The following is a 25,431-nucleotide window of genomic DNA, read 5'->3' as shown; positions in this document are numbered from 1 at the left end:
TTTTTTTTGCCCATAGGAACGCATTAATTGAATTTCAATGCATTCCTATGGGAAACCGTGATTCGCTAAACGAATTTTTCATAAAACGAATTCGTCTAGCGAGGCAACCTCCGCTAGAAAAATCCTTTCTTTAAGCGAAAATTTTGTCTTACAGGGTGTTCCTTAAGTGAGGCACCACTGTAGTTGAATTCTGATATCCTGAAGCACTCTCAACTTTTCTCATAACTTTGGTACTCCGCCTACCTACGCATGCTCTGCCCATGTGGCTACCAAGTTTTTATTTCATCATTTCCCCTGATTCTGCTAGGCTGGTTTTTTTGTTATCTTGAGGTTAAGGTGTCCTATTCAACATTAAGGTGTCCCTAATGACTGGATGAAAATAAGCAGGTGGTGGCACATTTCATGTTTTGTTGTTGTTTAGTTGTTTAGTCGTGTCCGACTCTTCGTGACCCCATGGACCAGAGCACGCCAGGCACTCCTGTCTTCCACTGCCTCCCGCAGTTTGGTCAAACTCATGTTCGTAGCTTCGAGAACACTGTCCAACCATCTCATCCTCTGTCGTCCCCTTCTCCTAGTGCCCTCCATCTTTCCCAACATCAGGGTCTTTTCCAGGGAGTCTTCTCTTCTCATGAGGTGGCTAAAGTATTGGAGCCCCAGCTTTAGGATCTGTCCTTCCGGTGAGCACTCAGGGCTGATTTCCTTAAGAATGGATAGGTTTGATCTTCTTGCAGTCCATGGGACTCTCAAGAGTCTCCTTCAGCATCATAATTCAAAAGCATCATGAATGCCCACAAAAGAACAGGAAAGCTGGTCAAGAGGTTAAAGGATTATTCTTTAGCAAGTCTCCCATGTTTACAAACTTCTTTCCATGGCCTTGAAGGCTAGCAACATTTTTATTTAAAGAAAAGCTGGGCTTGTTAAATAACTTTCAACTATGGAGCAAATCCTACAAGGAAAGTCCACATTCTTCTTCAGACTAAGGAAACAACTCACCGAAAAAAAGTTTCCTTACTTCTTCCCTATTAGAACCAAGATTTCACATCATTACATCTATTGTTAGTTTGCCTTTTAAGCTTCTTTTTCATTACCTTCATACCGGACCTGCACTGGGGAGCTTTTTATTTTAATTTCCTTTTGCTTTTCCAGCTATTCTTTAGTCCCAACACACCATTTCTTTATAATTTATTACATCACCACAGGCACTTCTATCAAAATGTTCTTGTAAATTTGTTTTAAGTCGTCTCTATTGAATTTAGTTTGATTTTCTTTCATAACCTTTCTCAGACTGAATAAATATATTTACATGGGAATTTTCCTATATCAAGTGTAAGAGCGGGGAGGACGTTCTGTAATTCATAATTAGTGGCTTAAATTAAAACTCCATATATTCATGCCAATCAAAACTTGATCACCCAGGTGCAGGATCGGGGCAACAGTGTCTCTCTGTGTGTGTAAGTGCAGAATCCCAAAGACTCCACCAAGCAAGCTAAATTTGGCTGAGCATCCATGTTTGGTCTCCTTTTTTTGACAGGGCTATGGGGAAGGGTTATAGCTCAGTGGTAGAGCATCTGCTCTGCACCCAGAAGGTCCCGGGTTCAATCCCCCATATGTCCAGGTAGTGCTGGAAGAGAACATTGTCTGAAACCCTAGAGAACCAGTGCTAATCAGTGAAGACAGTGCTTAGCTAGTGCCCAGGCTGAGGAGAGCTACTCTGATGAGGAATGGTGGGGGCCTCCTTCTTCCCCTGTTCCTGACCAGCATCCTGAAGCTGCCCAGGACCAGTGGAACGGTATAGATTTGGAGCAGTGGTTTGCAGAGGGACATAGTTCAGAAGACAACAGCTGGGCAGAACTGAGTAGGGAAAAGCTAGGAAAAGAAGAACAGGGAGGGAGAGAATTAGCAGACTCCCTTTCACTGGAAAGTGTCCAACCGATCAGTCCAAGGGCATGTAGATCAGATAAGGTAGCTACACAGAAGGCCCAATGGTTGTGAGATCAGGTTGCTAGACAAGGAAGTGACGGGGGTGGCTTGGGGTAGGTGGGCGGAAACCTTAATTGGGAGTGCCTTTCCTCCGAGTGCTTAGCTAGTGCCCAGGCTGAGGAGAGCTTCTCTGAGTCTAGGGTGGATCCTAGAACAACACTCAGCACCTTCCTACGGTTACACTTTGCTAACGGCAATTGGCTTTTCAAAAAAAATCTTCTTCTTATTGGTCTTCTAACTGGGGAGCCCCAGATAAACACGTCCCTGCAACACTGTTAGAAAAATCACTGCCTAACCTAACCTTCTAATTTATCTGTGTGTTCCTTTTCAGCAACTGAATGCACAAACCTGCCATATTCTGAGCCATATCACTGGTCCATCTAGCTCAGTATTGTCTACTTTGACTGGCAGTGACTTTCTAGGGCCTCAAACACAGACTTTTCCTAGGTATGCAGCTCAAGAGCCTTTTAACTGGAAAAAATATCAGAAATCAAGCCAACCTTGGTTAAAGCAAAGCAACCTCTGAGCCACAGCCTCTCCCAACTGACAGTTGAGATGGAGTTGCTCCAACATCCAGCCAAGCCCATTGCAAATCTGTCTCAAATGATAATCTTTGGATGGGTGTGCAGGCCATGTTTGTGGGAGGAACAGAATTAGCAGGCTTCTGCCCAACTGAAAGCGCCAGGCATGCCAATATTTGGCACCGGTTATTGCTCTTATTCAGGAGTGGGCAATGTGATGTTCTCCAATATTTTGCTGGAATCCAGCTACCATCATCTCCAGCATTTGGACATGTTAGATAGGCCTGGTGGGAATGAGGAGTCCAGCAACGAATCCCTGTGACGGGGTGAGCTCCCATTGCTTGGTCCCAGCTCCTGCCAACCTAGCAGTTTGAAAGCACGTCAAAGTGCAAGTAGATAAATAGGAACCGCTACAGTGGGAAGGTAAACGGCGTTTCCGTGTGCTGCTCTGGTTCTCCAGAAGCGGCTTTGTCATGCTGGCCACATGACCTGGAAGCTGTACGCCGGCTTCCTCGGCCAATAACGCGAGATGAGTGCCGCAACCCCAGAGTCGGTCACGACTGGACCTAATGGTCAGGGGTCCCTTTACCTTTATTCTTATTAGTTTGAGATGCTTGCATTCACAGGAGGTTTCTTCTTCCACTTCGACTTCTGTAAAGTGTTGTGTACATGTGTGATGCACACACAATGCAAGCTTGAATGACACTGTCTCTCAAGTTCCCCGGGCTCTTTTATCTTAGGGGAAAAGGACATCGGCTGTACCACAGGGTGGTGGTGGTTGTGTGTGGATTTTGTAGCCATAGGCTTTCCTCATACAAAGAAAGAGGAAAATTCTTATGTCTGTCTCTAAGTGCCTGTGTGTGAACTGAAGAACATACAGTACACACACATGTATTTTGTACCTGCATTTGTCAGGGTGCATGCTTCACATTGCTAGACTTTAATGTGCAATTATTTACATGGGGGGAGAGCTTGAGTGTGAAGCTTCAAGAGTGGATGCCCCTGTATTCCCAAAAATACAGAGTTCAGCCTCTGATGCTGTAGCTTTTAGTTTACTTTCATTAAAAAAACAAACATTTGCTTATACTTGTTTTCGAAGTGTGCACTAAGCCACACGTTGCATTTTTTAAAATTTTTTTTACCACCTGCAGCTACTTCTGATCCACTTGGCATTCAGTTCCCCTCATCTTCTGTAGCTGTTGCTGAAAATGTAAGGGAAGTTGGAGACCGACTTATCTTTGGCAATCTCTCAAGCGCAAGTCACTCTTTCTTACTTCAGTTTCTGGTTCCAAATTACTCAAAGTCCCAGACTTATGTCTTAACTGGTAAACTGTTAAGACTTGCATGCCATTAGTGAAAGGGCAGAGAATGAGTGCCCTTCCATTTTACCTATGTGCCAATTCATCTGACATTCCAAGTGTTTGTGTAATGTGTTTCTACATCTCTATCTAAGTTTTGCTTTTTTCAAAAACAAGGAGCACACTGCACAAATTCTCTCCCCCCCCTCACATACACAAACTCCTCTTATAGAAACTATCAGACTTCCTAAGCTCCTGCCAAGTACTTGCTTATGCAGTGAACAAATAATGACTTTTCCACCAGGAAGAAAGCATTAATTAAGTGTATTTGTCAGACTTCTATTCTAAAGGGAAGGGGGGGGTTATCTTTTGGAGGTGTCAGCCAGAGGTGAAAGGCAGATTAGTATGCAATTGAGGGCCTTCCAAGTTAAATCTCATCTTTGCGGTTAGCTGTTAATAATGAAGTTGTCAGTAAAGAAAGAGTTTAATGGTTTTAATTTGGTTTAATTACTTGGAAATGCTTGGAAATGGGACTAGTTTGTTTGCTTGTAGAACTTGTGAAAAGGGGAGAAAGCAAGAGGGAGGGAGAAAAGGCTGAGCCACATGCCTGAACGAGGGCAAGTTATAATCTATTCTTTGGTTGCTGAGTTTCATGCCTTGCTGAGAAAGAATACACATATAAATTAACATGGCTTAGTAGTTAAGCAAGCAACAGAGGGGAACATTTTTTCCAACTCCGGAACTCCATTATAACTTTCCTCAAAACCTATTGCTTCATTCTTTTCTTATTTTATTTTTTAAAATCACATTAGGTAATAATTTGTGTCAATATAAAACTAAAAACTTGGGTCGCTTTACACAGCTTTTAATATAAGCATTCACTAATACTTTCCCATAACACCATTTATTAAAGTAATGGCTGCTAGAGGTTCAAATACCGTATAGTCAGATCTGACTGCTAAGGCTGTTTGTCCAGATCTGACTGCCCAAGCTGCTTCTCTCTCTTCTTATGGTTCTTTGTTGTTCAACTGGACTTGACAGTCCTCCAAATAGTGGATGCTATCAAATAGAGGGCTATCTTCTGTAAAATAGGACATTTGGCCATCCTGTGAGCTGGGGAATGGAAACGGCACAAGAAAGAGGAGAGGAGAGGTGCAAATCAGAAGCTCTATGGGGTGATGTGCTCCTGGGCTGAGCATTTAGAAGATTCCAGTTAGTGCAGACTTTTCTAATAGCAGTGGTTTGCACTCCCTACAGTCATGTCAAGCCATGAGAACTTCAGCATAGTCAAACTTCCCCTTGTTTCTTCTCTTTAAACACAATCCAAAGCTGCTGAATACACAACACTAGCTGCCTTGCACAGCTCCACTAACAAACGATATAGTGGCACGTCTAAAACAGACTTAAGATTGCCTACAATGACTGAATGCTTTTATTATTTAACCTAAAAGGGCACTGAACACAAGATTCAGCCTCTAGTAGGTTAAGCAAAATATTTCCTACTTCCTCAGAAAATCCTTCCCAAATTGTATTCATCTTGAGTTAATCCACCATCTACTGAGCGAATTACACCGTATTTGTTTTGAAAATCTATTTTATAGAATTCTAAAGGGCTGTGTTTTCCTTAGGAAGGGCTTATTCTGCCTTTTCTCCACTTTCCCCTCTTTTTCCCCCCTTCTTGCTTTTTAAAGAGGGATGCCTGCTAAAAGGCCACGACGGGTTTTTAATATCCCAAGGTGCCCAGCCCATATGAGTAACAAAATGTAAATAAACACAGCTGAACCAGGAAGAAGATGGAAGGTTTTCTCATTATAGAAATAAAATAAACAGATGTCCTTAAGCACTTTGGCTTATGTTTGTCAAAGGAATGGAGAACTCTTAGATGTCTGAACAGCAGCAGCAGCGGTACATACTTATTAGGCCAATTCTCAAACAAAGCAAAGAATACATGCCATTCTGAATTAGCTAATAGAGCTCAAGGGGGAAGTCTATGTATCTGAGTTGAACCCTCACAATACAGATTTTCACAAACCAACAAAAATCTTTGCAAAGCAAATAAATTTGAACTTCCACAATTAATTTTGCAGTGCTAGAAAATAAAACAAGTTCTTACTTTTTTCTTTCTTTCTTTCTTTTTTACAGTGCAGAGAATGATAAAAAGCATCATCGGGCTAGCCAGCAGAACCATGAATCAACATGATTCCATTTCAAAGAAGATACTAATTTTAAGGGAAATTAATGTGACTACGGCAACCTTACGATAAACTAAAGTTCTATTCTGATAGAGGTCCCCCCCCTGAAATAATTAATATACAATTGAACTCTGTTCTGTTCAAGCTTGAGAACACCATAAGAAGACCTGAAGTTAGGAGAGCGTTTGAGATTGGTTGCTCATAATAGGCCTATTCAGACATTCTTCATACATAGGTAAGGGGGCTGCGCTAGCTGACTTCTCTCCCTTTATCCTGTCCCTGTTGCCTGACTGCACTGGCAGAGGAAGAGGAGTGCAGGGGGAGCGCACTGCCCCTAGCAGCGCGATCCCGGTGGTGTGCCATAGCGGCTGTCCCCGGGAAGCACGCCAGCCCTCCCCCGCCTGCTCTCCACCCCCCCCCCCGGTGCCGGAGCATGAAGCTCCGCCACTGCCTGACTACCCTCCATGGGCTGGACAATCAGGGTTCTAAATCATGTATAGAGCAAAACTTGTATAGAGCAAAATATACAAATCATGTATAGAGCAAAACTTGCCACTACATATCTTTGCCCCTCAGTGTGTGGAGGGTGGCAGAGCAGGCAATGGGGAAATGAAAGAGAGGGCCGAGCTAGTTAGCAAGAGAAGGATCATGCCTCAATAGGGCTGTTCTTACCTACATATAGCTGGTGTGCTAAAGGATAGGACCTGCACATCCTGTCCTTTGCTTATGCTCACTGCATGTAATATGTATGCGATAAAGCCGGATAAACTGTGATTTTTCATCCCTCTAATTTTGCTGGGTATCAGGTACATTGGACTACAGTTGCGCAAACAACTTACATGCTGTATCTATTAGGTGTACCGGTAAGTGAGACAAATGCATTAAGCAAGCAGACAATTCCATGGGACCACCACAAGCTGAATAAGCCAAAGTTGAATAAGTCAAAAAGAGCAGATTCAACCAGGGGTGTACCCAGGATCAAAACTAGGGGGGGGGGGCAAGCCATGGTTGTTCAGGGACGGGGCCAAGGCATGGGAGGGGAGGGGCCACGAAGTGGGAACGTGGGCGGGGCTACAGGGCCAGCGGGCCCGATGACATCGTGGCGGCAGTGGCCACCTTGTGCTTCTGGGGCTGACAGCGTCGGCAGCTACCCTGCTTGGCTGGAGAGGACAGGAGGCGGGCAGGCGAGAGGGGGTGGCAGGGCGGGCGAGGGTGAGGCAAGGCATGGCTGCAATCATGACGGCTCCAAGGCATTGCTGCATATCAGCATAATATTTCAACCATGTCGTGGGTTCAAGCCGCACCTTGGGAAAAAATTCCTGCATTGCAGGGGGTTGGACTAGATGACCCTTGTGGTCCCTTCCGACTACAATTCTATGATTCTATTGCCATATTACCATAGCATATGCATCATTCTGCTTTCTTGAATTGTCCTAGGCATAGCAGCCAACTCCTAGGGGCCTAGGAGCCTCTCCACCCCCCCAAAAATACCGTATTTGAAAGAGTCATCCCCCCCATGCTGATGGGCTTTCTATGTGGGGCTTACCTGCCCTCCCCCCAGTATTTTATTAAGGATGGAAGAGGGAGGGAAGGAAGGAAGAAATAGAGAGCGGGATAACTCACATTTGTGGGTGCCTCTGGGTGACGCTGTGATGCTGGAACTCTGCAGCAAGAGGAAGATATCGGTATGGGTTCTACCCACTCAGACTCTGCCTAGGATCCGCAGTATTGGCAAGATCACTTTACCTAGGCTTACCAACCTGGTGCCCTCCAGATATTTTGGACTGCAAGACCCATCAGCCACAACTAGCATGGTAAATGGTTAAGGATGATGTTTTATAGTCCAAAACAGGCTTAGGCAAAGTCGGCCCTCCAGATGTTTTGGGACTACAACTCCCATCATCCCTAGCTAACAGGAGCAGTGGTCATGGATGATGGGAGTTGTAGTCCTAAAACATCTGGAGGGCCGACTTTGCCTATGCCTGGTCCAAAACATGTAGACGTTTCCAGGTTGGGAAAGACTAACTTAATCAATAGTCTGCAGGTGAATACAGTGACTGTGTTCTGATTTTGTGCTTTTATCTTGTAAACCGCCCAGATGAAGGGTGGCATAGACATTTAATAATAATGAAATTATTATTATTATTTTCATGGCCTTTGGTTATTTTGACATGAGTTGTGACTGTGGATCACCTGAAATGAAATACCTGAAATGTGAGTTGAGCTGCAAAGTTCAGAATGGCTGAACAAACTAATGTGAATAAAGAGTTTGGCTTCAGAATGTGTATGAAGGCAATTACACAGGCACCCCCAGGCTTCAATGGGTATAAGAAGTTATTATCCAAATCTGGTAGGGAGCGATCTACCTCCCTTAAATGGAAGCAGTGAGTTTTGGCCCCATTGTGTCTCCTCTTCTGCTGACTGTCCTTCACCTTCTTAGCAATAAAGGTTATTAGCATGATGTAATTTCATGTTTTTAGCCCACCTGTTTTTACCCGAAAGCCATAACAGGAAGAAAAGAAAAAAAGCTGGAACTGCTCACCTCAGTAGTTCAGAGATTTGGTTCTATACAGTGCAGGTTTTGTGATTGTGGAATTAATGCCTGTCATGGGTAATTAATGATGGATTATGTTGCAAGATTTGCATGGGAAACCTATTGACTACAAAGAAGATCGGAGCTAACACAACTAGGATTACTTGAACTTAGTCACAATTGACCAAGGGAATGTGAGCTCATGTAATCATTTGTGCAGGAAAACCCCACTGCAAGATGGTTTTTCGGTGTCATTCTTTTGCGTAAGATTTCCCTTCCAACTATATCCCAAGATGTTAAAACAATGACGATAAAAATAATATTTATCATTGTAATAACAGCAACAAGAACAATGATTATTAGACCATCCTTCCTTCAAAGTTCCTAGGACAAAAAATACAAAAAAATACAATGTTTTAAAAATAAACACTGAAACCATAAAATTATCAAAGCTCACAAAATTCCAGCAGCACATGACTCACAACGAACACAGCTGACCAACTATTGCACCAGCCCCCAATGCCAAAAAGAACAGATACAGTGGAACCTCTACTTACGAATTTAATCCGTTCCGAATGCACATTCGTAAGTAGAAACATTCGAAACATGCATTGGGAATGGATTAATTCATTCCGGGGCCTTTAAAGGCCGGCGGGAGGCAGCGATGGGCCCGATCCGGCCCTATGGCCGGATAGGCAGGTGGGGAGGCCGGCGGGAGGCCGGTGGTTGTGGCGGCGATGGGCCCGATCCGGCCCTATGGCCGGATCGGCAGCTGGGGGGCAGTGGGAGGCCGGTGGCGGTGGCTGCAAGGGCCCGATCTAGCCCTATGGCCGGATCGGCAGCTGGAGGGGCCGTGGGAGGTAGCGCGAGTGGCGGGAGGCCAGCGGTAGGCTGGCGAAGTAGCGCAGGATCGGGCCCTCGCCGGCTCCGCTACCACCGTCGCTGCGAGCCCTGAATTGCGGCGTGGTGGGGGCTCTTCGCCGTTTGCCTTACCCTTGGTTCGGGAAAGGCAAACGGCAAAAAGCCCCCGCTGCGCCGCAATTCGGCTCCGTCCCCCAGGCGCTTTGTCTCGGGGAAGCAGGCAGGGAGACGGCAACAGCCGGAGAAGCTGCGGGTTGTTGCCATCTCCCTGCCTGCTTCCCCGAGCCGTAGCGCATCAGGGGACAGAGCCGAAGATCAGCGGGCACTGCTTGCCGGGCTTGTCAAGCCCAGCAAGCAGCGCCCGCCGATCTTTGGCTCTGTGCTGTGCGACAGGCGGGGGTGGGGGGAAAGCGGAGGATCATTCCTCCACTTTCCCCCCACCCCCGCCTGTCACACGAAGATCGGCGGGCGCTCCTTGCTGGGCTTGACAAGCCCGGCAAGCAGCGCTCGCCGATCTTCAGCTCTGTGCTGTGTGACGGGCGGGGTGGGTGGGAAAGCGGAGGATCGTTTTTCCGCTTTCCCCCCACCCCGCCTGTCACACGAAGATCGGCGGGTGCTCCTTGCTGTGCTTGACAAGCCCGGCAAGCAGCACCCGCCGATCTTCGGCTCTGTGCTGTGTGACAGACGGGGGCGGGGGGGAAGTGGAGGATCGTTCCTGCGCTTTCCCCCCACCTCCGCCTGTCACACGAAGATCGGTAGCGGAGATGGCAAGGGTCCGATCCCGCAGGAGGCCGGCTTCGCAGCGGCGGTGGAAGCGGAGCCGGCGGGGGCCCGATCCCAAGTGAAGCTGGCACACATTTGATCGTAAGTCGAATAAATTCGTAAGCCCGCCCCATTTTTTCCCTTCATAACTCGAAAAATTTGTATGTCGAGTCATTCGTATGTCGAGGTGCCACTGTATGTCTTTATCAGTCATACAAAGGATAGAAATGTGGGGAGGGGGACACAAATGCACTTCTAGTGGAAGAGAATTCTACATCCATGGTGCCATAACAGAGAAGGCCCTGCTATGAGTCACCATGGAACAAGCCAAGGATGTAGATTAAACTATGATCTGGACTGTTGGGAGTGGATCTCAAGGGATGGTTTGGCAAATAATGAAAGAGACACTTTACATTCATATTTAACCTTTGCCTATGGAATCTGACAGTGCAATCCAATATATGTCTACTCAGAATTCTCACTGTATTCAGTGTGACTTTCTCTCAGATAAGTAAGCACAGGATTGCAGCATTACTTTATAAATACAGTGGTACCTCAGTTTACGGACACAATTGGTTCCGGGGAGCCGGTCGCTCCCCGAGCATTCCGTAAATGGAGTGCCTCTTCTGTGTGTGTGCAAAGCGCCAATAGAGTGCTTCTGCGCATGTGCGCGCTGTGCAGATTGCTTCTGCGCATTCGCGCGCCGTGGAACCCGGATCTAAGCACTTCCAGGTCTGTGGCGTTCGCAAACCGATCAATCGCAAACTGCAGCGATCGTAAACAAAGGTACCACTGTATAGTTATCCATGACAATATGACAGCAACAAGTGCAGATAACAATGGCTCTCAACGTGAACCATTCACAGTGGGATCAGGTGTAAAACAGGGTTGTGTTATTGCTCCAACTCTATTCATTATTTTCATTGCCATTAACCTACACTTTGGTGAAGGGAAACGCCCCACCAGAGGAGAAATCATAAATCGAACAGATGGAAAGCTCTTCAATCTGAGCAGGCTGAAAGCAAAGAGTAAGGTTACCGTAACTTCCGTCATAGAGCTTCAGTATGCTGATGACAACGTAGTGTGCGCACGCTCAGAGGATGACCTCCAAACCACCCTAAATTATTTGCAGAAGCTTATGAAAAGCTTGGCCTATCACTCAACATCCAAAAAACCAAAGTGCTGCACCAACAAGTACAAAATAACCCCTCTGCAGCGCCACAAATCCAACTCAGTGGTGTAACATTGGAAAATGTCAATCACTTCTCCTACCTAGGCAGTTACCTTTCCACAAGGGCCAACACTGATGCCGAAACAGGGGCGTAGCCAGGATCAAAACTAGGGGGGGGGCAAGCCATGGTCGTTTAGGGGCGGGGCCACAAAGTGGGAACGTGGGTGGGGCTACAGGGCCAGCTGGCCTGACGACATCGTGGTGGCGGCAGCAGCGGCAGCGGCCACCTTGTGCTTCTGGGGCTGGCAGCAGCGGCAGCTACCCTGCTTGGCTGGAGAGGACGGGAGGGTCGGGCAGGGGAGAGGGGGTGGCTGGGCGGGCGAGGGCGAGGCAAGACAGGGCCGCAGTCACGATGGCTCCGAGGCGTTGCTGCATATCAGCATAATATTTCAACCATGTTGTGGGTTCAAGCCCCACCTTAGGAAAAAATTCCTGCATTGCAGGGGGTTGGACTAGATGACCCTTGTGGTCCCTTCCGACTACAATTCCATGATTCTATTGATATATTACCATAGCATATGCATCATTCTGCTTTCTTGAATTGTCCTAGGCATAGCAGCCAACTCCTAGAGGCCTAGGTGCCTTCCCCCCCCCCCAATTACTGGTAAATACTGTATTTTAAAGAGTCATTCCCCCCCCCCATGTTGATGGGCTTTCTATGTGGGGCTTATCTGCCCCCCCCCCCAGTATTTTATTGAGGATGGAAGAGGAAGGAAAGGAAGGAAGAAATAGAGATAACTCACATTTGTGGGTGCCTCTGGGTGACGCTGTGATGCTAGAACTCTGCAGCAAGAGGAAGATACCGGTACACCTGTACAGGAGCCTTTCTCCTGTACAGGAGCTTTCTCTCTGCTTGATTTACAGCAGGCACGTCCAACAGGTAGATTGTGATCTACCAGTAGATCACTGGATGTCTGTGGTAGATCACTGCTAGATCACTGGCACCCCTAAAAAAAGCTCACCCAAAATTTTCCTCCTCCCTAAAAAAAGCTGAACTATGACCTGAAGCCCTAAACAAAAATGGCCCTCCCTCCGTCCTAAAAGAAGCTCAACAAGTTTGACCTAAACCCCCCAAAACAGGGCTTCCCTTCCTTAAAAAAACTGAACAGCTTTGACCTGAACCCCCCCAAAGGGGGTAGATCACTCCCAGTTTTTAACTCTGTGAGTAGATCAGAGTCTCTTGGGAGGTGGCCACCCCTGATTTACAGTATACAGATGCAGGAGGAGGGGCAGACTGGAACACCACTGCTTTTTATAAACATCATTGTGTCTATCAAAGCTACAGCCCCCCCCTTCTTATTCACTTCCTTTTAGCCTTGCAGGGCCACCTTAGTCAAATTGAATCCTCTGCACCCTCATTAAATCGCCAATAGAACTGTTAATGCGATCCCTGAATGCTCATTAGCAACTCCCACTGAAGAACAATAGTTCTAGTTACAGGTAGGTAGCCGTGTTGGTCTGAGTCGAAGCAAAATAAAAAAATTCCTTCAGTAGCACCTTAAAGACCAACTAAGCCCATCACCCATCCCCACCCACCCACCCCCACCACCCTCTGTATATATATATAAGGGCCTGACACTTCCGTTTCCAGTGTATCTGAAGAAGTGTGCATGCACACGAAAGCTCATACCAAAATAAAAACTTAGTTGGTCTTTAAGGTGCTACTGAAGGAATTTTTTTATTTTGAAGAACAATAGGGTGAATAAGGTGAACCTTGCCTGAAGGGATATTCTTAACTGCTTAAGTACCGGTAGCCACTTTGCTTTATTTATTTGATGTGTTTTTGTTACAGCTGTGTTCCCGCCCCACCCACCCCCCAGCAAGTGGAGAGCTGCTCTTGCTAAAGCAAAGCCCTTTCCACTTCAGTTTTTGAAGGGGGAAAGTGCTGGTTATGGTCTGTAAAATACAATATTTTTTTTGCTTCTAGGGGGGGGGCAGCTGCCCCCTCCTGCCCCCCCTGTCTACACCCATGTGCCAAAATCCAGCATTGCCTGAGCTCTGCGAGTGCAGCTTTCTCCCAATTGAAGTGCAGAGTGTTTGAGGACCGGGACATTCGCAAGGAAACCAAAATGTTTGTTTACAAAGCTATTGTACTACCAACCTTACTATATGCTTGTGAAACATGGACCACTTATAAATGCCATCTCCAACTCCTAGAAAGATTCTATCAATGGTGTCTCCGAAAATTTTTACACACCACTTGGGAAGACGGGCGAACTATTATCAGTGTACTGGAAGAAGCGAAGATCACCAGTGTTGAAGCAATGATTCTTCAACATTAACTTCGTTGGACTGGTCATGCTGTATCTTCCAAAGCAACTACTCTATTCCAAACTTAAAAATAGAAAGCATAATGCTGGTGGTCAACAAAAGAGGTTTAAAGACTGTCTCAAGGCAAATCTAAAAAAAATGTAGTATAAACACTGACAACTGGGAAACACTGGGCTGCGAGCGTTCCAGTTGGAGAACAGCCTTTACCAAAGGTGTCATGGACACTCGAACTCAGGACGCAAGGGAGAAACGTGCTAAGAGGAAGGCACGTTTGGCAAATCCACACCGTGATCAACTCCTGCCCGGAAACCAAGGTCCCCAGAATTGGTCTCCACAGTCACTTACGGACTCATTGTTAAAACCGTGTTTATGGAAGACAATCTTACTCGGCTACGAGTGATCGCCAAAGAAGAAGAAGATTTGCCTCATCGTCAGTCAGTTCCCATTTCCTGTGAACAACAGGGGGCACTTTAAATACTGATCTCTTCATCTTCTTTTTATGTTGCAAAGTAATGCTTTTCTCCACATGCACACACACCAAATGGGAAGGAAACTTGCAATTGAAGCACCCTATCCCCATCAGGGGACATAAACTGACTGATTGAGATACAATTCATCAATTGCTGTTGCCATCCTGAACAGGAAGCTATTACAGAGGCAAAAGCCACTGAGGGAAAGTTTCGAATTATAGTTACGCGGGACCTTTGATGAAAACTGGGCTCAATTCTGAGCAAACATTATAGAAAAATATTGACCACACTACAGTGCTATATTAAGTGTTGCAAGGAATCACCATTTAAATTTTGCTTCCTGCTGGAGCACTAAAAGGCACTAGTATAGATTTCTGAACAAATTTTCCCCTTCAATCACATGGACTTTTCTTTCACAAGGAGATACCAGAAACCTTCCAAATACTTTAGCAGGTTTCCATATGATGAACAATGTTTTAGGACTTTTTACATTTGCCCACATCTAAAGGCAGACAATAAATCTATCTTGCTAATTATACATCCGGCTTGTTATAACCATCATATAGCAAGCCCAGCTGGTAGAATCATAAAATGATGTCAAATTATATTCCCCCAGCCATAGCAGCAGTATTCAAGGCTGTTCGAACAACTGCCAAGTTGGTCATCTCAATCTAAGAAATAGCAAACACAGCCTCTTCCACGCCATATTAAAGTACTTAAGCATGTTCTAACTCAAAGAGGTTTTGAATTCATTTGTCATTATCAGTAAAAAAGAAAAAGAAAAAAAGAGAAACTGTAATTAGAAAACAAATAAAATGATGGCCACCTGCTTTAGAGTTCTGTTGTGGTTATTCATTATTGCTCCACGATAATTGCAAATGAGAAAGTTATGTGAATTCATGCATCTTTTGCTAGTAGCAGACATGACCTTTGACGAAATGTCATATGACATGATAGGTGGGGATGAAAAATGAAATTACTTTTTGGTATGAAGTTAGGGCTCAGTTCTCTACCTGAAGGAGAGCAGAGAAAATGGCTGACGTTGCATGTCTCTGCTCTTTCACAGTACCAGTTTCCCAGAGTTCCTTGGTACAGAGTCATGAAAGTCAAACAGTTTTGAAACTGGGCTCTACATTTTTGCACAGTTCAGGTGAATTAAAGGGCTCTGTCACCCTAGCACAACAAATCCGCTTTTTAAAATAATCACAGTTTTCGCAGTTTGGAAAGCAAGAGGAAAATGCATTGAAAAGTATGGGATGAATGAAGAGTTGGCTGGATCAGGCGAGTGGCCCATCGAGTCCAGCATCCTGTTCTCACAGTGGCTAACCAGATGCCTGTGGGAAATCAGCAAGGAGGACCTGAGAAATAAGAGCACTCTACCCACCTGCGATTCCCAGCAACTGGTATTGAAAGGGAAATCACCTTTGACAACGGAAGTCAGATATAACAATCAGAAATAATCTAACCTCCATGTAAGCTTCCTGCAAACAAATCAGGATGAATGCTCAATAAATAGCTCATCTGCCCTTACAGCATAGCTGCCAAGTCTCCTGTTTTTCGCGGTAAACCCCCGTATTTCAAACCGTTTCCCACTGGCAGCCCAGAGTGGAAAAAAATCCCATAAATCCCCCGGATTTCCTACCTGCCAGGGAGGCTCCATTTTGGGTCCTGGCGCCGCCCGATTTCCGGTGCCCAGACATGGGTAGCGCGGCACTGGAAGTCGCTTCTACGCATGTCCGGACATGCGTAGAAGCGACTTCCGGTGCTGCTCCGCCCATGCCTGGGCACCGAAAATGGGGCAGAGTGGCACCGGAAGCGACTTCCGGTGCCGCGCTACCCATGTATGGGCACCGGAAATCGGGCGGCGCCAGCACAGGAAGTTGCTTCTACGCATGTCCAAACATGCGTAGAAGCGACTTCTGGTGCCGCGCCACTGCTGATCCCGCATTTTTCAGTGGGAGACTTGGCAGCTATGCCTTAGAGCAGTGTTTCCCAACCAGTGTGCCTCCAGATGTTTTGGGACTACAACTCCCATCATCCCTAGCTAGCAAGACCAGTGGTCAGGAATGATGGGAGTTGTAGTCCCAAAACATCTGGAGGCACACTGGTTGGGAAACACTGCCTTAGAGACATGCTGCCTCTGATAGCAGAGGCAGCAAACAGACTTTATAACTAGTTGCAAATGCTAATTTTGAATTTTGAGCGAGGTTTGTTCCTGTGGTTTTTACCTTGAGGAAGAAGAAGAAGAAGAGTTTGGATTTGATATCCCGCTTTATCACTACTCGAAGGAGTCTCAAAGCGGCTAACAATCGCCTTTCCCTTCCTCCCCCACAACAAACACTCTGTGAGGTGAGTGGGGCTGAGAGACTTCAGAGAAGTGTGACTAGCCCAAGGTCACCCAGCAGCTGCATGTGGAGGAGAGGAGATATGAACCCGGTTCACCAGATTACAAGTCTACCGCTCTTAACCACTACACCACACTGGCGGTTGAGGAAACATTCAAACCACACTTGCAGTCTGAAACGGCACAGTCCAGTACCACATACATCACACAAAGCCTGCTGTTTGTGTTGTCTCTTTTACACAAGCCTTATCTGAGAAAACCCCCTGACCAGGTGCTGGGCAGAGGGGAGCCTATCTAAAATAATTGGTACCTTGATCAAGCAGGAGTTCTTGTATCATGTCTGCTGAATAAATTGTTTTCCTTTTCTTTTTTGAGAGATGAAAAACTTTTACAAGAAAAACAGCTCAAAATTGTCCTATTTTGGAGAAGTCGAGCAATACTCTTTTGAAGAACTTGAGTCTCTTGGCCTTGTGATGGGATGTTAATTAAATTTTCACATGTTTGAGGGAAATACCACTGGACTTAGCTATATTAAATATATTCTGAAGAAAAATGAGCAACATCTGCTAGAAAAGCTGGCGTATTAAGCTGCCCTTATAATTTTCAATGTGTTCTGGGTGGACAAGCAGCAACGGGGGCGGTTGGAGGGGGGAGGGAGAAGACAAATTCCACAGTACAGTACCTTCCCATATCTGGATGCAAACGTTCCCGTGAGTAAGGAGTGAAAAATAATTATCGTCTCGTCCAAGTCCCACACAAAAACACGCTGTGGTGAAAGACAGAGGGGTGGGGGAGACAAAAATCATACCATATTAGTTGCAGGAATATATTCATTTGGGATCCAGCCTTCCTCAAGCCAGTGCTCTCCAGATATCTTAGACTACAGCCCTTTATATCATCAACACACATGTTATCTTCACTCATCCAGTTCCATCACCTTAGCCACCTGAACGTTGGTTGCTTCCAGAAACAGCCCCATATATTCTCTCCTTATGACACCTGCCTATCATACAAACCCTTCATAAGATCTCTTCTTTTACATAAAGGTTAGAATCATAGAATCATAGAGTTGGAAGAGACCACAAGGGCCATCCAGTCCAACCCCCTGCCAAGCAGGAAACATCATCAAAGCATTATTGACATATGCCTGTCAAGCCTCTGCTTAAAGACCTCCAAAGAAGGAGACTCCACCACACTCCTTGGCACCAAATTCCACTGTCGAACAGCTCTTACTGTCAGGAAGTTCTTCCTAATGTTAAGGTGGAATCTTCTTTCTTGTAGTTTGAATCCATTGCTCCGTGTCCGCTTCTCTGGAGCAGCAGAAAACAATCTTTCTCCCTCATCTATATGACATCCTTTTATATATTTGAACATGGCTATCATATCACCCCTTAACCTTCTCTTCTCCAGGCTAAACATACCCAGATCCCTAAGCTGTTCCTCATAAGGCATCACTTCCAGGCCTTTGACCATTTTGGTTGCCCTCTTTTGGACACGTTCCAGCTTGTCAGTATCCTTCTTGAACTGTGGTGCCCAGAACTGGACATAGTACTCCAGGTGAGGTCTGACCAGAGCAGAATACAGTGGTACTATTACTTCCCTTGATCTAGATGCTATACTCCTATTGATGCAGCCCAGAATTGCATTGGCTTTTTTAGCTGCTGCATCACACTGTTGACTCATGTCAAGTTTGTGGTCTACCAAGACTCCTAGATCCTTTTCACATCTCAAGCCAGATGTCTCCCATCCTGTATTTGTGCCTTTCATTATTATTTTTTGCCCAAGTGCAGTACTTTACATTTCTCCTTGTTAAAATTCATCTTGTTTGCTTTGGCCCAGTTGTCTAATCTGTTAAGGTCCTTTTGAAGTGTGATCCTGTCCTCTGGGGTATTAGCCAACCCTCCCAATTTGGTGTCGTCTGCAAACTTGCTCAGGATGCCCTCAAGCCCATCCTTGCTCAGGATGCCCTCAAGTTGCGGAACTTGATGTGTGCCAGATCCTTATCTCCTCCATCATTTATGGCCCAAGTTTGAAAAGAGTGTCAGGACCACCCACCTGTCAATCATCTGAGATGGCCACAAAATCAGCTGATTATCTTTGGGACTTCAAATCAGCAGGCTTGAAGTCACCACCCATCCAGGTGGCTTTCTGCAGGGATCAGCTGTGCCATCGAGTTTCCCACAGGAAACCCAACTAAATCCACCAGCACTGACGCCTGCCTTGGGCGCTTCCCAAAGGTTTACCTGGTGGTGGCAGTAGCAAGCAGCCATTTTGATTTCCCACAATGCCTCTGGTGTAGCATCACTAGGGCATTGTGGGAAATTAAAATAGCTGCCGTTTCCTGCTGCCACCAGATAAGCTTACACCAATGTTGAGAGGGAGCCTAACACTTGGCCAAGGGTCCCTTCAAACCTGAAGCCAGACCGGGTATTTTATGAACCTCCCTGGGTTACATCATTTGAAGAAAAACAGAATCAAGAAACCACAATAAGGGCGAAAGGTTACATCTGCATAGTTTTTCCACCAGATGTAAATGTAACAATAATCCGTTTTGAAATATATTCTACTCATAAGTCAAAATAACAGCAAGGATTTTAAAAACTTGGGGAGACAACAAGTGATCTGGTAATTATATTATTTAATTTCAGTAGGGAAAAACTTAGAGTTATAGGTTGGTAAGCCTACGTTTTACTCAGTGTAGTGCCACTGAAACTAATGGAATTGACTAGGCCCATTAATTTCAATAGGTCTACTGCCCTGGATTTAGTCAAATACAAATGAAATAGAGTTGGGGTGAACGAAATTCTCTAGACATCTCACCTCAATTTCGGTGTCAGCTGATGGGGAGGGATCATTGTTTCTTTTCGATCGACCTCGTAGCTTTCCATCCGTTCCTCTGTGCTGCCTGTCTGTATCTGTGTCTTTTACAGGTGTTGTATATTCACCTACAGGTATATATAAAAAAGAATTCTACTCAAAGCCAACTTCCTATTTTATGGTTCCTGAGCTTGTTGAAAAACTACACAACCGTGTCCCACTTATCATCAAAGAATCAGAAATGACAATTGTAAGATCCTTTAGAAAGTCATTTGCTAAAATCTTAGCACAGACATAGGCAAACTCGGTCCTCCAGATAGAATAGAATAGATCTTTATTGTCATTGTCCCCTTGCGGGAACAACAAAATTTCTCGGTTGCTGTATCAACTCAATTAGAACACTCCACATGCATTAAAATACTAATAAGCGCAGTTCAATACAGAACAGTAAACAAATGAAAATGAAAATGAAATGACTTCAAAGTCCAGAATTCCCAGTGGTCAGGGATGATGGGAGTTGTAGTCCCAAAACATCTGGAGGGCTGAGTTTGCCTATGCCTGTTTAGCAAATATTCAGACCAAACCAGGCAGCCACACACCTTGCTAAAGATGCATTTGCTGGTTTGGTTGGTTGTAATGTAGGGGGAACAAGGGCTTGTCTGCTAAATTGAGGGGAACCAATTCCCTCGCCTCTTGCCTTATCTCAGCTGATTCTGTTCAGATCTTGATCATTTGAATACAGCAATGCAAAAGGACAGGGCTGTTAGTAACCCTGAGATTTTTTAGAACACTAAAGGAAAAAAAATTACTCTTTTGTAGTAGTACAACTCACCTAAAATTGTTTTGTTGTTTTTTAAAGAAAACTAATTATTCTACAGAATTAATCCAGCACTATCTATCTATCTATCATCTATCTAGCTACCGGTATCTATCTCACCCTAGGTAAAGGTAAAGGGGCCCCTGACCATTAGGTCCAGTCGTGACCAACTCTGGGGTTGCAGCGCTCATCTCGCATTATTGGCCGAGGGAGCCGGCGTACAGCTTCCAGGTCATGTGGCCAGCATGACAAAGCCGCTTCTGGCGAACCAGAGCAGCACACGGAAACGCCGTTTACCTTCCCGCTGTAGCGGTACCTATTTATCTACTTGCACTTTGACGTGCTTTCGAAAAAAGGTTTAGAAGCATCTTCAGAGCAAAAATTATCAAAAACCTTTTAACATTCCATCACACCTGTTTCATATTTTAACCCAGAAAAGAATGGGTCCCCCCCAACACCTCAATCAATGAAAACTGGGATGTTTTATGTTGAATTACAATTTTTAATTAAAATAGCAAAAAATGAAAATGTAACACAATTTTAACAGCTTGCAACATAGTCTGAAGAAAAGGTTTGCCCAATTTCGAATAATGTTCCACTTAAAATCAATAACGCTTTTATTTTATTTTCCAAACAAAAATGCTTAGAACAGAAGTTTTAATTCAGCCAAACAGCTTAACAGAGTTCTGAAATTTTTGACATAATCAAAGAATTGTTACTTGCCTTGGGTCTTTAAGTGGTGTTTGATGAGACATATTTAAGTTAATGTTGATAAGAGACCCGCATTTTAAAAAAACCTATTTAAATATCCCTGACTTCAATTTTCTTTTCCCTTTATATAGGGCTCTCCAATCCCTCTAGCAATTCAGATGTAGCATTTTAAATAGGAATCTGGTTCATTTTTTCATGGGAAGGATTTTGAAATCTCAGGCTGAAATCAAATCTAATGAGGGGGAAATACTCTAAAGTAATTTTGCAGTAATCTACGTTAGCATTTTGTTTTGTTTTAATTTACTATATTTTTTCTGTTTGAGTAACAACAGATGTGCAGGGTTGTTCTATAAGTAAGCATACCCCACTTTGGGTTGTACATACAGTGATTATGCAGAAATGACGTGGTGCTTTATAAAAATGATATAGCCTGCCAATGAAAATTTCGCTGGGGAAGTGATATACTGACTACATTCCAACAGAACATTTGAAGATGATGACATTTAAGCCCATAATTGATAGTTAAAAACTAAGCACTCCAGTAGATCACGGATCACTTCAAGAAGTATGGAAAGGCATTTATTTAAAAGAAATAAAATAAAATAAACATGGAGCTCATTGTTTACTTAGCCTGTTTATCTGTAGCTTTATTTAAAAGGTCCTCAATCAGTATGAATGCTTGTTAAACTAAGAACTTATAAGTGGTTGCTGAAAAAAAGTTTCGTTTCTAGAAAATAATATGAGAGCAGTGGTATTTGCTGCTATTGTCAGTGGTGATTATGTGACCTCTTCCTACAGACAGCTATTCAATTATAGAATTTCAGGTTCAGTCACTTTGCTTTCGTCTCTGTCTGATCTTGACTTGTTGCATCTAACTACAGCTGCACGGGGACTACTGCTTTCTAGATGGGAAATAATTTCCCTTCTTTCAACATTTCACCAGCCTTTTCTAAATTCAATATCATTATTGTGAGCCCCTAATTAATACAGTATTATATTTGGCTTTATTTTTATTCCCCCCCCCCCCGGAAACTGTGCTGCCCTAATGATTTGATGCCAGTATGCACACTCTTATGGCAAATAACAAAGTTTGCTCTATTGCACTAATATTGAGCTTCATTGAGTTGCACAATGTTTTCAGACATCGACTGAAGTGATGGTTCTTACTTTTCAAGCCCTGACCTAAATCGTCTGAGTTCAGAGTAGATGAAGGACTAACTTATTCCATATGAAGCTGCCTCTCAGTTAAGATCAGCAGCTGAGATCCTTCTCTGGATCCCCTGGCACCTCAAGCCAGGCAAGTGATTACTGGAGAGGAGGTCTTTTTTGGGGTGGCACCCTTGGGATATGAGCCTGACATTAACCATCATGATTGTTGCTTAGGACACAGAACAACATGTTACAGTGGTACCTGGCAAGACGAATTTCATTCGTTCCGCGAGTCAATTCGTTTTTGCAAAAAATTCATCTTGCGAATTGTGGTTTCCCATAGGAATGCATTGAAATTTCTTTTTTTGCCCATAGGAACACATTAATTAAATTTCAATGCATTCCTATGGGAAACCGCGATTTGCAAGACGAATTTTTCACAAAATGAATTCGTCTTGCGAGTCACCATCAGATCGCAAGACGCATTCATCTTGTGAAAAATTCGTCTTGCAGGGTATTCGTCTTGCAAGGTACCACTGTATTATTATCTGTTCTATTTCCAAGAGCTTTTAAGTTACCAGCTAAGTTAAGTGTTTTTAAAGGCTTTATTTTAAACTGCCTATTTATTTTTAATCAATTATTTTAAAATTATGATTATTTGTTTAAAGCTGCACTTACTTAGGAGCAAGCCCCACTGAATTCAACTGCACCGTTAATCCATTATTGTATTGTTTAAGTATATCATAAGAAAGTCTTGTATTATCTTTAACACACAGGGAGTCTAAACATATCTCCCAATACATTTCCATCCACAGAAACTAATGTATAGTTTCTGCTTCAAGGATTGGGGGGTTGCGGGAAAAGAAGCCTCACAACTGAAGCTTAGCTGGAAGCAGGAGCAGACAGCACAGGGGTAGGGGGGTGGTGTGGGGCCACTCTACCAATAGCAGCATCCCTGTTGCTCACCTTGACAGCCCGAGGATGGAACAACAAGGTTGCGGCTGTGTGGGTGCAATGCTGGGCTCCACCAGTGTGCTCAAGCAGCCTTGACTTCACTCCTGCCCCTGCAACCATCCAACAAAGTAGCAACGGCTCTACTTTCAGGAGGGCAGCTCTGGAACACGGCCGCACCCTGCCAAATGCTCCTGCCTAGAAGTTACGCCGTTTGGTTTGGTTTGGGATCCCCACCCCCACCCCGTATTCTTAAGATTCGTAGGATCTGGCTTTGTATATTTAGTACTAAAATAAAGATACTCTGTGCTCACCTTGAGCCATTGCCATTCATATTATACTGGTCCTGAAATATCCTGAAAACAGGATCCTGCACCCTGGCTGAAATTTAAGCCCTGCACATAGTTGTACTTGTAAGATAATTTTAAACAGGAGAGGGATTTCCAATCATTTACAGCAAGTCACCTACCAGAAAGTGATTCGGTGCTCTGACTGTTGTTAATGTTGTGTGAAGACTCTTGGAGCGAGTAGGTCGGTGTTGGGATAGCTGATGGACTGATGCTATTTGCAGACATGTAAGAAGAGTTGTAGGATGAGCTGTAATACTGTGAATACTGGCTTTGGGTGAAGCTGGGATATGAAGAATACTCCTTTGAAAGAAGAGACAGCAACACTAATCATTCTCCAAATGTTTGATAAGCAGCACACCTAATTAAGAGTTATGTACTTTGCAGGCTAAATATAACCAGGCTTACAAATATTTCCCCATTATCATATTCCTCACTTCTGTGCACAACTATGTTTTGCAGAAGTAGCATCACCTTTGAATCTGCTGCATTTGGCAGGAAGCGATGATGGTAACTTGCTTATTTCATGAAATCTAATGCCAGGAATCAAGCAAGTCACTTCATGGGACTGCATGCATGTAATAGCACTTCTTCATTTTTTTTCTAAATAGCTGCACCACAATGTCAACGTGAAAATTTGATAAAAGAAAACTATTGCACATTTAAAAAGCATGCAGTCTTGCCCCCACTTCTTTTTCCTCTTGCATTTACACTGCATTTATACAACAGTGAGTCCCATCTACCTGGTGGTTGTAAAACACTTTTAGGGGATGCACGTTAAAAAATCAACACCTGCTGTATACCTGTGAAATGCAAGGCCAGTACATGACTAAATTATCCAATGGCTCAGATCTATGATCCGGCACTATAGCTATAAAAGCTTTGTGCTTAAGCAAATCCTTAACTGGATTCCCTTCCACGGAATTACTTCCTGCTTTCATCAAACCATGACTTGCTCTTATCCCATCAAGCAATATGCCTTTGAATACTGTCAGGGGACCACCAGGGGTCAGCAGAGAGCCTGGCGAGGTGGTGCAAGGGGTCAGGGATGCAGGGAGCTCAGAGCACCACCTCAGAGTCAGCGGAGAGCCTGGCAAGGTGGTGCAAGGGGTTAGGATGCAAGGAGCTCAGAGCACCACCAGGGAACGTCATGCCAGAGCTCTGCAGAGGGAGAGGTCTCGGACGCTAGAAACCCTGATCAGTGTTTGAGCGGGTCAGGAGGGGAACATAATTGCCCCGTCTCCTCAACAGCGCAGGGGTCAAAAGCGCAGGGAGGAAAGGAGAAGACTTGGGGCTCTCAAAATAATGTGTTGGAGGTGATCCCGCCGAGCGCCACTTCCGGGATCTGAAAGTGACTGAACGGCCATGGAAACGTTAGCTCCGTCTTGTACATATGTGTATAATTAAACTCTGTAAATACACCAAAGTGGAGTCGAGAGTCGCCACTTGTGGAAAGCACAATCAGTGTCCTCACAAATACCACTCACTGGAGGGTGATGTTACACTAAGGTTCTGCTTGGGATTTCTCATGGGCATCTGGTTTGCTATTGTGAGAGCAAAGAGCTGCACTAGATGGTTTTCTCCAGCACAGTTCTTCTTACGTTCTCAAATCAAGACTGCTGTTTTCTGCAACCCTGGTTTGGGGAGTGAGCTCAAGCCACAGCTTGTCACTTCAAACTTCACATATACCAGAAAACTATGGTTTGATGAAACCAGGAACAAATTCATTGAAGTGGAGCATGGGAGTGGAGGGGGAATATGGAGAGCGTGGCTTGTTCTCATAGTGCCAAACCATAGTCAAATGTTATGCGTGAACCAGTTCTATGTATGTACCAGAAGACAACACTGCAAAATGTGGCTCTTTGCAGCATGTATTCATTCATATTGCACACTCAGAGAAATGTGCACATCCTCCTTTAATGTGTACCTGCTAATCGTGTACTGGGCAAAGAAGCCCTGAATGAATAACCTTTCCATGAAATTCATTAGGCTGTGCCATAGCTCACATGCAACAAGCTCAGCTATATTATATTCTCTAACTGACAGGTCCAGCAGTCCTACAGAACAGCAACAAGCAGCTGAAGGCTAGAAAGTTTAGCTCAGCAGCAATTTCACGTGACTCTGTTGTGATGCCACAATCTCATAGTGAAACCATGGTTTAGCTTGCTGAGCTTAG

At 44.6% G+C, this 25,431-nt stretch overlaps 1 protein-coding gene across 3 annotated transcripts in view; it reads right to left on the bottom strand.

Moving 5' to 3' along the window:
* EYA2 (EYA transcriptional coactivator and phosphatase 2) overlaps positions 1-25,431 on the bottom strand; it is a 129,934-nt gene that overhangs the window by 23,253 nt on the left and 81,250 nt on the right. For all 3 annotated transcript variants that reach the window (XM_088674609.1, XM_035122412.3, XM_035122411.3), the window contains exons 7-9: positions 23,378-23,558; positions 19,284-19,408; positions 17,146-17,229 (exon numbers count right to left, since the gene is read on the bottom strand). In XM_088674609.1, the coding sequence (XP_088530735.1) occupies positions 17,146-17,229; positions 19,284-19,408; positions 23,378-23,558 (390 nt within the window). The remainder of the gene's footprint in view (positions 1-17,145; positions 17,230-19,283; positions 19,409-23,377; positions 23,559-25,431) is intronic.

This window comes from Zootoca vivipara, chromosome 7, assembly GCF_965207765.1.
Source record: "Zootoca vivipara chromosome 7, rZooViv2.hap1.1, whole genome shotgun sequence".
Classification (NCBI taxonomy): Eukaryota; Metazoa; Chordata; class Lepidosauria; order Squamata; family Lacertidae; genus Zootoca; species Zootoca vivipara.
Note: the sequence above shows the minus strand (reverse complement) of the source record. Positions and strands in the feature narration are given on the sequence as shown.